The sequence below is a fragment of the Ahaetulla prasina genome, chromosome 1 (assembly GCF_028640845.1).
Source record: "Ahaetulla prasina isolate Xishuangbanna chromosome 1, ASM2864084v1, whole genome shotgun sequence".
Classification (NCBI taxonomy): Eukaryota; Metazoa; Chordata; class Lepidosauria; order Squamata; family Colubridae; genus Ahaetulla; species Ahaetulla prasina.
Window position 1 is genome coordinate 146,686,653 of NC_080539.1, and position 12,510 is coordinate 146,699,162.

At 40.0% G+C, this 12,510-nt stretch overlaps 1 protein-coding gene across 3 annotated transcripts in view; it reads left to right on the top strand.

Annotated features, from left to right (window-relative positions):
- Nucleotides 1-12,510, top strand: part of ERICH1 (glutamate rich 1) — a 161,396-nt gene that overhangs the window by 42,469 nt on the left and 106,417 nt on the right. For all 3 annotated transcript variants that reach the window (XM_058177552.1, XM_058177571.1, XM_058177563.1), the window contains one exon: nt 6,762-6,902. In XM_058177552.1, coding sequence (XP_058033535.1) covers nt 6,762-6,902 — 141 coding nt within the window. The remainder of the gene's footprint in view (nt 1-6,761; nt 6,903-12,510) is intronic.

Below are 12,510 nucleotides of genomic sequence, written 5' to 3' on the forward strand. Positions count from 1 at the left end.
TGGTTCTTAGTCTTGGAACCGAGATGTTGAGCGAAATCCTTTCGCAGAGAATGTTGCATTCTTTGAAGCAGGATATATGGAAATGCTTGTTGTGTCTCACCCAATCTCACCACAGCCGGGGCCTGCTTATCTGCTTCCGAACGCTGAAGAATGTCCTAGGATGCCTCCCGGCCCCAGCCCTGGCTCCATGCCCAGACAGGCTGAAGAAGAGGAAATATCTCCAGCCCCCAGCTCTGGCTCCATGCCCAGACAGGCTGAAGAAGAGGAAATATCTCCAGCCCCCAGCCCTGGCTCCATGCCCAGACAGACTGAAGAAGAAGAAATACCTCCAGCCCCCAGCTCTGGCTCCATGCCCAGGCAAACGGAGCAACTAGACCCCTCCCCCTCCCTCCACAGCATGTGAGCCTGAGGAAGGTTTATTACCAACAGCTGCCGACTGGAGTGACCCTTGCGTCAGAAGACTTGATAGGCGGAGGCAACAGAAGGAAGGGAGGGGCAGGCCTGAATAAGTGCTGAGTCATGGAGCCACACCCCATGGCCTATATAAAGGATCTGCTTTCTGGCATTCTCTGAGTCAGGCAAAGTCTAAACATATCTTGCTGAAGTCACTTCCTGGTCTCCTGCCTGCCTTGAGGACTTGGTTAGGACTTTGGCAGAGCTGCAGAGGCACACCTGATTCGGATTTCCCTGACCCGGCCGTCAGCGGAGGAGTGGGACACGACAATGCTTCCTGAATCAGGAACATGGCTGTATTACTGCAGGGTCTTGGTCAGTTAGTCCTGGTACAAGTGACACAGCAGGATGATCTGCTCCCCACAGTGGCACATTGGAAATTTGGGACATAATGTTTTCAAGAATAAAGTTTATAAACTAGGTTTATGAACCTCTTCAAGCACAACAGCAAGCAAGCAAGCAAGCAAGCTCAACATTTTGGAAGCTGAAGAAGGCGGAACCAAGCAGAAACTAAACTTAGTGTAATTGACGTGTAAATATATTTAAAAATAAAGTTAACTATTTAATAGCCATATTGATTCCAGTTTATGCAATGTTTTGAAGGCTACATGAAGCCCTTAGGCATCAAGCTATTTAACCCTGGGCACGAACACCCAATTCTAATTTGGAAAACTATGCTAAAGCTATTGGAAGTTTGCAGGGTGTCTCCTGCAAAATTTTTCATTTACATTAATAAATAAGAAATTTTAGAGGAAATTAAGAAAGCACATCTAAGAGTTGCATTTTTTAAAAAGCAAACCAGTATTGTCCAAGAGCGTTTAACAGCCTAAAAATCTTTTGCATTTATTCTCATTAATTCCAGCACTGATTAACACCTCATTATTAATCATCTGTGGAAAGAGAAATCAACCTCAAGATTTGATAGTTTGAGATAGTTTGAGCCTGAATTTAGGGAAAATGAATTTCCTGAATAGTTTAAATTAATTTTTAGCTTGATGCCTGTCTTTTCAGATTGCATAATTAATCAATTGCATCTTATTGCATTATTTTTCTCTGTTCTCTTTGACCTCTAACAAGGGAATATTTTCCATTAGTAATTAAAGGTATTTGGAGAAAATTTGTTGGAGCTCTTTTTTAAAAGCCGAGAAGAGCCTCTGTTTCTCATGGTATGTTCTAATTTCTTTTCATGTGTGCAAGAAAATGGGCTGAAATAATAGAGTTCTCTTAGAAATCTTAGAAATGGAGACGACTTCCGGTGTCCAGCGGCAACGGACGTCTGGAAGGCTTCTCCTGCCTCCAGTGCCCGAATCCGGCCGCCGCCGAGGCCCTCAGGGGCCAGGTGTTCCGAAAAGGACACCTGCCGCACGGACGGCTCGCCAGGGGTCTCCCAGCCGACATACAGGACTGTGGGGACCGATGCTGGCGCGTCCTAGGCTTGGCGGGGTTTGGAGGCCACAGGCCGCGGCCATTATTTTGGTCGTCGCCTGGGCCGCTGTGCCCGGTGACACCGGGGCATTGGATTTATAACTGCAGCAGCCTGGTGGTGAACAGGGAACGGAGAAGAATTGAGGAGGAGAAGGGAAGGGAATATCGGTAAACGTGAGTGGAGTGCTCCGGAGTGCGGGGGGGTTTTTTCTCCCCTGCGGTTGGAAGGAGCACGAGTTATTCTGGAGAGAGGAGAACTTAAAATAAGAAGATTACCGGTTTTGTGGAGCTCTGGAGAGAAGAGGTGATGGAGAAATTTAGGAGGGAAGGTTTGAGGCCCCCCCTCCTTCTGGGGAACAGTGGTGGCGTCAGCTTCCGCCTTCACTATGAGAATTTTGATGACATCACTTCCCTTCGGCTTCCTGGTTGACTAACTGTACTCTGGACTCGTTGCTCCTGTGAGTGCCCCCTGGTGGATCCGGAGGAAATTACAAGGATACTGTGCCTGCCTGAGGATTTTGTATTTTTTTTTTCCTTAATGGCAAAGGTCAGAGACCAACTGCTGGAGAGATGGAGAGAATTTTGGAAAAGTTATCTAATATGGACAAGAAATTGATGAAATAAGAGCAGAAATTGTGACTATCCAAAAGGATTTAAAGGATACTCAACAAGTTTCAGCAGAAAACAAGCAGAAAGTGGAAGGTTTGGAGGGTGAGATGCGGGCAGTGCAGAAAAGAGACGAGACGACAGGCAATGCTGTGCTTGACCACAGATGGATAAAATGTCTTATTACCTTAGGTTTCAAAATTTGGAAGAAGTGGACCAAGAAGACTTGAGAGATGTTGTGACTAAATTGTTGGGAGAATTTCTTGGGAGAGGTGTTGATTTCATGAATTGGGATGTGGATCGAGTTTATAGAGTTAATTCGCAATATGCACGCACGCATGCAGTTCCCAGAGAGGTTCATGTCAAATTTGTGAGAAGAGAGACGAGATGAAATTCTTAGAAAACATAGGAGTGGGGCACTGATTTACAGGGGCAGGAGATAGCCATTCTGAGGCAGATTCCCAGACAGGTACGTGAAAAAGAAAGAAATATTATTTTTGTCAAGCAAATTGTACCAGAAGGAGTGGGCTTCAGATGGCTGATGCCAGAGGGATTGATGATTTTCCGGGAGGGCATTACGAAAAAATCAGTACAATTGCGGAGGCTACGGCCTATGTGGAGGAACACAAAGCCCTCCTGGAATCAGATGACCCAGGAATTGAAGAAGGGAGGTTATAGATCATGGGCGAGCGGCTGCCGCTGTTGCGGCCCTGGAGATGGGTCAGGCTGAACCCAGAGTTCTGAGATCCAAAACTAGGAAGTGATAAAGATATTTGGGATTGTGTTGGTTTTCCTTATTCTCTTTAGTACGATATTCTGTTTATTCTTGACCCTTCTTTATTACGTATTTAAAATTTGTAAACTTAGCTACTTCGTGTTACCTGCTTGCCATATGGCTGTTGTATGTGTTAAAAAATTTGAGTAAAATTCTTATTTTAGATAAGAAAAATGAAAATTTACCATACCTGATATGTATTTGTATAAACTTTTTTTTTTGACTAATAAAAACTTTTTGAATAAAAAAAAAAAAAAAAAAAAAAGAAATCTTAGAAATGGAATCCATGTCCAGGAACATCCGTATTTTACCTTTTAAAAAATCAATGGACAGTAGCCCTGTGCTATAATAATACATATGAGAATAGTTTGTTAGTCTATGTAACATTTCTCATATTGAAAATCAAGGTAATACCATTATTGCAAGTGTAGTCAAGTTCTATTAAGGTTTTTCCAAAGGTTTTTCAGCAATACCATATAGTTGCTTATGAATAATATTTCTTCTGTTTCCTGTTCTAGTCTGTGAGAATGCTTTTTAATGAATTTATTCTACAGATCATAGCAGGGTAGCAGTTTAAAATTTGACAGGGTGGAATTGAGTCATTCTTAAATCCTGACAACTCTTGCAAATCCCTACACATTTTCAAAATTCATTTGCCATTGCCTAGGGCTAATAAAGGATGAATGGTTTAAGATTGCCAAACTGGCTTTTGTGCTTAAGGCAGGACTACAATTCAGGTTTCCCTGCTCCTAAAGTAGCACCTTAATCCCTAGACCCTGGTGGCTTTCAGTGTAAACTCTAGCATGGTCAAATATCAGGGAAATCATTAATCCAATGCAAGTTCAGGTAGTGTGATCGATAAAAGTCTGTCTATCTATCTATCTATCTTTCTATCTATCTATCTATCTATCTATCTATCTATCTATCTATCTATCTATCTATCTAGAGAGATACACACAAATATATATAGATATATACATACCATATGTATACGTATATATACCATACCATATGTGTGTATGTGTGTGTATACAGGTGAAACTCAAAAAATTAGAATATCATGTAAAAGTTCATTTATTTAAGTAATGCAACTTAAAAGGTGAAACTAATATATGAGATAGACTTATTACATGCAAAGCGAGATAGTTCACATATTGATTTGTCATAATTTTGATGATTATGGCTGACAGTTCATGAAAACCCCAAATTCACAATCTCAGAAAATTAGAATATTGTGAAAAGGTTCAATATTCTAGGCTCAAAATGTCCACTCTAATCAGCTAACTAAGCCATAACACCTGCAAAGGGTTCCTTTAAATGGTCTCCCAGTCTGGTTCAGTAGGAATCACAATCATGGGAAAGACTGCTGACCTGACTGTTGTGCAGAAAACTATCATTGACACCCTCCATAAGGAGGGAAAGTCTCAAAAGATAATTGCAAAAGAAGTTGGATGTTCCCAAAGTGCTGTATCAAAGCACATTAATAGAAAGTCATGTGGAAGGGAAAAGTGTGGAAGAAAAAGGTCCACAAGCAGCAGGGATGACCGCAGCCTGGAGAGGATTGTCAGGAAAAGGCTATTCAAAAGTGTTGAGGACTTTCACAAGGAGTGGACTGAGGCTAGAGTCAGTGCATCAAGAGCCACCACACACAGACGGATCCTGGACATGGGCTTCAAATGTCGTATTCCTCTTGACAAGCCGCTCCTAACAACAACAATGTCAGGAGCGTCTTACCTGGGCTAAAGAAAAAAAGAACTGGTCTAGTGCTCAGTGGTCCAAAGTCCTCTTTTCTGATGAGAGCAACTTTTGCATTTCATTTGGAAACCAAGGACCCAGAGTCTGGAGGAAGAATGGAGAGGCACACACTGCAAGATGCTTGAAGTCCAGTGTGAAGTTTCCACAGTCTGTGTTGATTTGGGGAGCCATGTCATCTGCTGGTGTTGGTCCACTGTGCTTCATTAAGTCCAGGGTCAACGCAGCCGTCTACCAGGAGATTTTGGAGCACTTCATGCTTTCTTCCGCAGGCGAGCTTTATGGGGATGCTGACTTCATTTTCCAACAGAACTTGGTACCTGCCCATACTGCCAAAAGTACCAAAACCTGGTTCAATGTCCATGGGATTACTGTGCTTGATTGGCCAGCAAACTCGCCTGACCTGAACCCCATAGAGAATCTATGGGGCATTGCCAAGAGAAAGATTGAGAGACATGAGACCGAACAATGCAGAAGAGTTGAAGGCCGCTATTGAAGCAACCTGGTCTTCCATAACACCTCAGCAGTGCCACAGGCTGATAGCATCCATGCCACACCGCATTGAGGCAGTAATTGATGCAAAAGGGGCCAAAACCAAGTATTGAGTACATTTTCATGCTTACACTTTTCAGAGGTCCAATATTGTTCTATGTACAATCCTTGTTTTATTGATTTCATGTAATATTCTAATTTTCTGAGATTGTGAATTTGGGGTTTTCATGAGCTGTCAGCCATAATCATCAAAATTATGACAAATCAAGGCATGAACTATCTCGCTTTGCATGTAATGAGTCTATCTCATATATTAGTTTCACCTTTTAAGTTGCATTTCTGAAATAAATGAACTTTTGCACGATATTCTAATTTTTTGAGTTTCACCTGTATATACACCATACATGTATGTATGTATGTATATACATACACATATACATACACATATGCATACTCAACACATATATATGTCTGTATGCAGGCATATATGTACATGCATACGTAGGCATATACAGACACACTAAAACAGCTATAATGACTGTATTTGTAGGGCTGTGTCTACAAATCCTTACAGGTGTCTCCTAATGTTCAACAGTGCATACAAAGTGCTATTGTTTGAAGCATTAAAACAGCCACATATACTTCCAGACTCGTGAAGCTGATTCATACTGTAAGTTATCCACAGCTATCTCTGCATGGATGGGCATGCATGGTAAGGCTATGTGGGAGTTGCATATAGAGTGCAGTTTAGATCCAAAGAGGAGAAGGAGATTTAGAACATGTATGGCATATATATGTGTGACCTGCTAGCTTCTCTTTACATCAAAGAGATCTTTTTCTGTTAGGGTACAGTGGCAGCCACATGAGGAGAACAGACATAATAAACTTGAAGGAAGAATGCAGGATTGGTTGCATCAAAAAATCAATTAGGCCCAACGAAGACGAGAGGTTGAGTAAGAAACTCAAGATTGCCTTCCCTTGATTCTATTTGGCATAAGAGGGGAAAGCAAGAATGTCAGGCTTTTATGATTCTGTTGTTATACTCTGCAATAATAAGGAGGTCCAGTAGTCCTTCTGGAGTCAATTTCCTGGCAGACTAGGCTAATTACAAGGAGCAGACATGGATGGAGAAAGTTGTTGAGTAACATAATAAGTGTGGCTACTTGCACTTTGTTTTTAGAATCCAGTTCACTGCATAGGCATAATAGAAGCTGTGGCAAGTCTTTTGTACCTCATTTCCCTATTTATTCTCTTCTAGACAAGACAAGTGTGATTCTACCTTCAAGAAAAATATACACTGTGACTCTGCCTCCTGAAGGTTATGTACCAGTTGCTACTAATGAAAACAGTAAAAGATCCTCTGGAAGTGGTGCTGAGGACAGTAATACTGATGCTCCAGGTAAGAGAAAATGCTTAGTCTTGCTCTAAAGTAGCTAGTGCTTAAATGTATACGCTGCAGATAAATGGAAAGTTGCATCAGTTTACGGGCATGTACAACCATGTATGAAGTAAAGTGTGTCTTCTAGGATGTACAATTGTATAAAGAGAAAATCATCCTAAAACCAGTTACAGGATCCAGATTGAAACATCCCAGACAGATGCTCAGCTCCCTGAGTAATTGTTTTCAGTGGTAAAATGCCTTTCATGTTATGCTAACTTTGTACAGGCAGGAATTCTGTTGCAGTGCTTTAACAGTAATCAGAATAGAGCTGGAAGGGATCTTGGAGGTCTTCTAGTTCAACCCCCTGCTCAAAGAGACCTTCTATCATTCCAGACAAGTGGCCGTCCAGTCTCTTCTTAAAAATGAAGCACCTACAACTTCTGAAGACAAGCTGTTCCACTGGTTAATTGATCTCACTGATGTTTCTCCTTAATTCAGCGGTTCTCAACCTGTGGGTCGGGACCCCGTTGGGGGTCGAATGACGATTTGCCAGGGGTCGCCTAAGACCATCGGAAATTTGGAAAGTATACTTGCGAGTCGAGGAATCGCGCTCCAATGGTTGACTCCACCAGCCAGCTGCAGGCTCTTCAAATCGCTAGCCGAATTCGGCTTCAGGCGCGATGAATTAAAAAAAAAGAGGAATCTTTGCTCTGATGTCTCCCTCTCAAGCCAGCTGCAATCACTCCCAATCGCTAGCCTAATCTGGCTTCAGGCGTGATAAATTTAATAGGGGAGGAGTCTCCGCTTTAATGCCTCCGTCCTCAAGGCAATCGCAAGCAGTTCAGATCGCTAGCCAATACGGCTTCAGGCGCGATAAATTCAAAACGAAAATAATTTTACGGTTGGGGTCGCCACATCGTGGGGAATTGTATTAAAGGGGTCGCCACATCGTGGGGAATTGTATTAAAGAGGTCGCAGCACTATAAAGGTTGAGAACCACTGCCTTAATTCCAGGTTACTTCTCTCCTTGATTAGTTTCCATCCATTGCCTTCTGATGTTTTGGAAAATAAGTTGACCCTTCTCTTCTTTGGGCATCCCCCCACCACCCATACTGGAATACTGCTATCATGTCACACCTAGTCCATCTTTTCTCTAGACTAGCCATACCCAGTTCCTGCAATCGTTCTTCATATGTTTTAGTCTTTAATCATCCTAGTTGCTCTTCTCTGCACTTTTTCCACCACTCTTAATATATTTTTTGTAATGTGGTGATCAAAACTGGATGCAATATTCCAGGTGTGGTTTTATTAAGGTTTTATAAAGCGGTACTAATACTTCACGTGATTTTGATTCTGTGCTTCTGTTTATACAGTCAAGGATTGTATTCACTTTTTTAGCTGCCGCCGCACACTGCTGGCTCATATTTATTTCATACTTCATATTTAATAAGTGACAAGTAGTGAGTACCACAGTACAAATTAAGCAGTTCTGTTTGGGAGACTGTGTTAGAAACTGCAATTGTAGAAGTTTCTTGTGTGTTTCTTGAATTTCAAGATTGTCAGATATTTTGTATATGCTTGGGTCATATTTCTGAATGTCCAAATGAATTTTATTCTTGGAACATAGTAAATTACTTTTTTCAGGGTTAGTTCAGTACAGAAAATATATTTAAAATGCTGTTAATTTAAGTTTACTTTATTTTCAGCATTCTTTGGGTGCTATGATCAGCTTCATTAAGAATTTACTGGGCTTACATTTAGTTGAATTTTGATTTGGCGTGGCCGGCAAATGAAGGCACTACTCACTTTGTTCTTCATGCTACTGTAAATGTTAACAAAGGATGAATCTACTTGCTGCGAGCATTTCAAATACATCAAGTGATATCCTTAACTAAAGAATTTTTCACATAAAAATGGAAAGAGTGGATGTTAAATAATTTGGATTTGGTATGTAATTTAATTCTGTACGTAAAATTTCAAATAGATGTGACATTTCTTTACATTTCATAGCACAACTTAATGTGATATATGTCCTATTTCTATTAAGAGGAGACTGATTAAACAGCAGAAAAATATGTTTTTCCCATTGTTAACAGCCTTATCTGTATAGAAAGATACGTATAAACCTTATCAAAAGGTCAAATATTCATTTAAGAGCAGTTTCAGACCAATTGACATGTAAACACCTGTCAATTCTAGTAGAAATTGAATACATTTAAGCATATGTAGCAGTTACCTTTCCCCATTTAAGGACTGCTTCTGGGCAAATAAATCTCTTCCCATAGATTTTTTGTACGAAGGAAGCAATTGGTTTGTGGAAGAAAACTGTCCTTTTGAATAGTGACTACCTGGGGTTCAGTTCAGAAATGTCCATTTGTGTACCACCTGACCCTGTAGGGAGGAGACTTCTTGTAATAAGTAGACACCCCATCACACTATGACTGCCTCTGAGTAGGTGATCTTATGGGAAAACACCAAATACTTAAGTAAATAGGGGCCGACTTCGTGGCATACAGTATATAGCTAATACTGTGGAGTCCTTGGTATTCTCTGAGCTTGGCTGTTTGCTTGCAGATGTTTTGTTACCCAACTAGGTAACATCATCAGTGTTAGAAGGGGGTGGGGTTACTCTGTTTTTATACACTGGCTTGCCCTGTCAGTGTTTGTGGGAGTGTTGTTTTCTCTTGATAGTTCCTTAATTAGGCTGAGAAAGAAAAAAAAAATACTGTAGGAAAATGTGGCAAATCTAGATGTCTCACATCTCTGCACCCTTTTGGTTACCAGTTTAAATAGACAGGTTTTTAATCGTTCCGACAGAATGAAAGGTTTGACGGATGTCAGATTGCCTAAGTGGAAGCTAAGAAGGCAAGAAACATCAAGAGGAATTAATTTCAATATAGACTATTATCTGGCTGCACACTTTCTTAGGATTTTCCCTTTCCTCCCCAGTTTTATGATAGTGTTAGGAGAGAAGATTATAATTAACATAATTATGAGGAGATGGTTTATTTCTTTAACTTTGGTATCAAGTCTTGTTTGCCGTGACATATAATTTGTATTTTATTGCTGTGTTGCTATAGTGCAGCAGATATGAAGGGCACCATATTGCAAAGGCTGCTTTAAGCTATAGCAAAAGAAATAATACAAGGGTTGCATGAAACGTTAGAATGACTTGCTTAATTTGACAATTTAGTGAGTCTGCTAATGCTTTTTTTCCCTCTGGGATTCAGTATCAGGGCAAGATTTAATGAATCAGCAATCTAATGCAGGGGTCTCCAACCTTGGTCCCTTTAAGACTTGTGGACTTCAACTCCCAGAGTTCCTCAGCCAGCTTTGCTGGCTGAGCGACTCTGGGAGTTGAAATCCATAAGTCTTAAAGGGACCAAGGTTGGAGACCCCTGATCTAATGAATATAGTTAAATCAATAACTTAATCACTTCAAGCTGTTTAATTCTTGATTCTGCTGTTCCAGTATATTTTGGTGATCTGTTCATTTAAGCAGATTTTTTATAGCGTAAAGGTATACTCTCTGGTTTATGAAATAAGTAAAAAAAATGACAAAAGAATTGGCATTAATCACGTTTGTGTGTTGTACAGTTACAGTCAAAGGATTGCTTATTTTGTATAATGTGTTAGTCTGCTAATCCAGGTGATTAATTATAATCAAAATAGTATTCAGTTTTTAGACTAATAATTGAGTGATTGCTGTGTTATATAAGCCAATAATAAAAGCTTCCTTGTTTTTTTAAATCTTTTTCTCCCCATGTTGACTTTATGGTGTCCTATCCACTGCAGTTCATAACTTAGCCATGGGATATAGTGCAAGAGTCCATAATGTAGCCATTTTAGACCTGGATGTGGAAACAGAACCACAGCACACCATAGCCTCTCAGAAGGTGTTGCTTTGAGTTTCACAGTGGAGGGAAGCTTTTTATGTACTGTTTAAAAACTGAAACTTACAATATCTTGAATGTTCTTTTTCATAACCAGAGAGATTTTGAGAAGATTTATTTTCCTCTTGATAAACAAGAGTTGCTTAATGCTGCATAGTGGTATATTTGTACCTACAATTATATTCAATAATGGCTTTGTTTCGGTTAGACTCGAAAACAGAATCCACAAGTTTGAGTAGAACTTTATTAATAATGACCATAATAGTTTAATCTGAGTATAATTATGTATATCTATATGTTATAGTCATTCCTCATGCGATGAGCGGCTATATACATTTAATTAAAAAAATAAACAGAGTTAAAGGCCTGACTAAATTTTCCCTTCCCTTTCGATGAGGATAGAGCCAGCCTTTCATTCTGTTATCAGTGTTTAAAACTTGCTTGTATTTATGCAACCATTGTCTCACTTAGTTTCTTGTGATACTGCAAGAAATGCAGTATGTGCATTCTTTCAATTCTTGTCTCATTTTTTTCTTCTCCCTGCCCTTCTTATCCAACAGTCTCCACCACCCTCTTTTTTTCTGTCTCTTATGCCTTGTATCCCCTTCAGATATGCTGTAAGCTTCCTGTTGTCGTAGCAACGCAACAGCAGACCATTTGCAAAAAAAGGAGAAATGAGGGGTTGCAGGTGCAATCTTGTTAGTTTTCCAAAGGACCTCCTAACAGGCTGTGAAGATGCACATGTTCTTTTACTCACATTGTGCCTTATCCACAGCCTGATCCCTCATGTTGATTGGATGCTTTTTATATTGAACATTTTGACTCCATCAGATAAAACTGGGCTGGAAGGGATCTTGAAGGTCTTCTAGTCCAACCCCCTGCTTAAGCGGGAGACACTCTTCCAGACAAATGGTTGTGCATTTGAAAACCTCCAGTAACTTCCTGAGACAAGCTTAATTTTTTCTCACTATCAGGACATTTCTCCTTTAGTTCTGAGTAAGCTCTCTCTTTAATTATTTTCCACCCATTGCTTCTTATATTTAGATAAGCATCACTTAGTTTATACCTTTGGGCAGATGCCTTATTTTATTTATTTATTTTGTCACACAGTATATATAAGCATAAGCATGAAATAACTATACAATATATGAGCATACAGTATATCTAAGGATGAGTATGTAATAACTATATTAATTGGATATAACAAAAGGAAACAATAGGACAGGAATGGTAGGCACGTTTGTGCTCTTATGCAAGCCCCTCTTAGGAATGGGGTGAGGTCAATAGTAGACACTTTTTGGTTGAAGCTTTGGGGATTTTGGGAAGAGACCACAGAGTCAGGTAGTATATTCCAAGTATTAACAACTCTGTTACTGAAGTCATATTTTCTGCAATCAAGATTGGAGCGGTTAACATTAAGCTTAAATCTATTGTGTGCTCGTGTATTGTTGCAATTGAAGCTGAAGTAGTCTTCGACAGGAAGGACATTGTAATAGATGATTCTATGAGTTAAACTCAGGTCATGTCGTAGGCGGCATAGTTCTAAATTTTCTAAACCCAGGATTTCAAGTCTGGTGACATAAGGTATTTTGTTGTATTCAGAGGAGTGGAGAACTCTTTTTGTAAAATATTTCTGGACACGTTCAATTGTATTGATGTCAGAAATGTGGTATGGGTTCCAGACAGTCAAGCTATATTCAAGAATTGGTCTAGCAAATGTTTTATATGCTCTG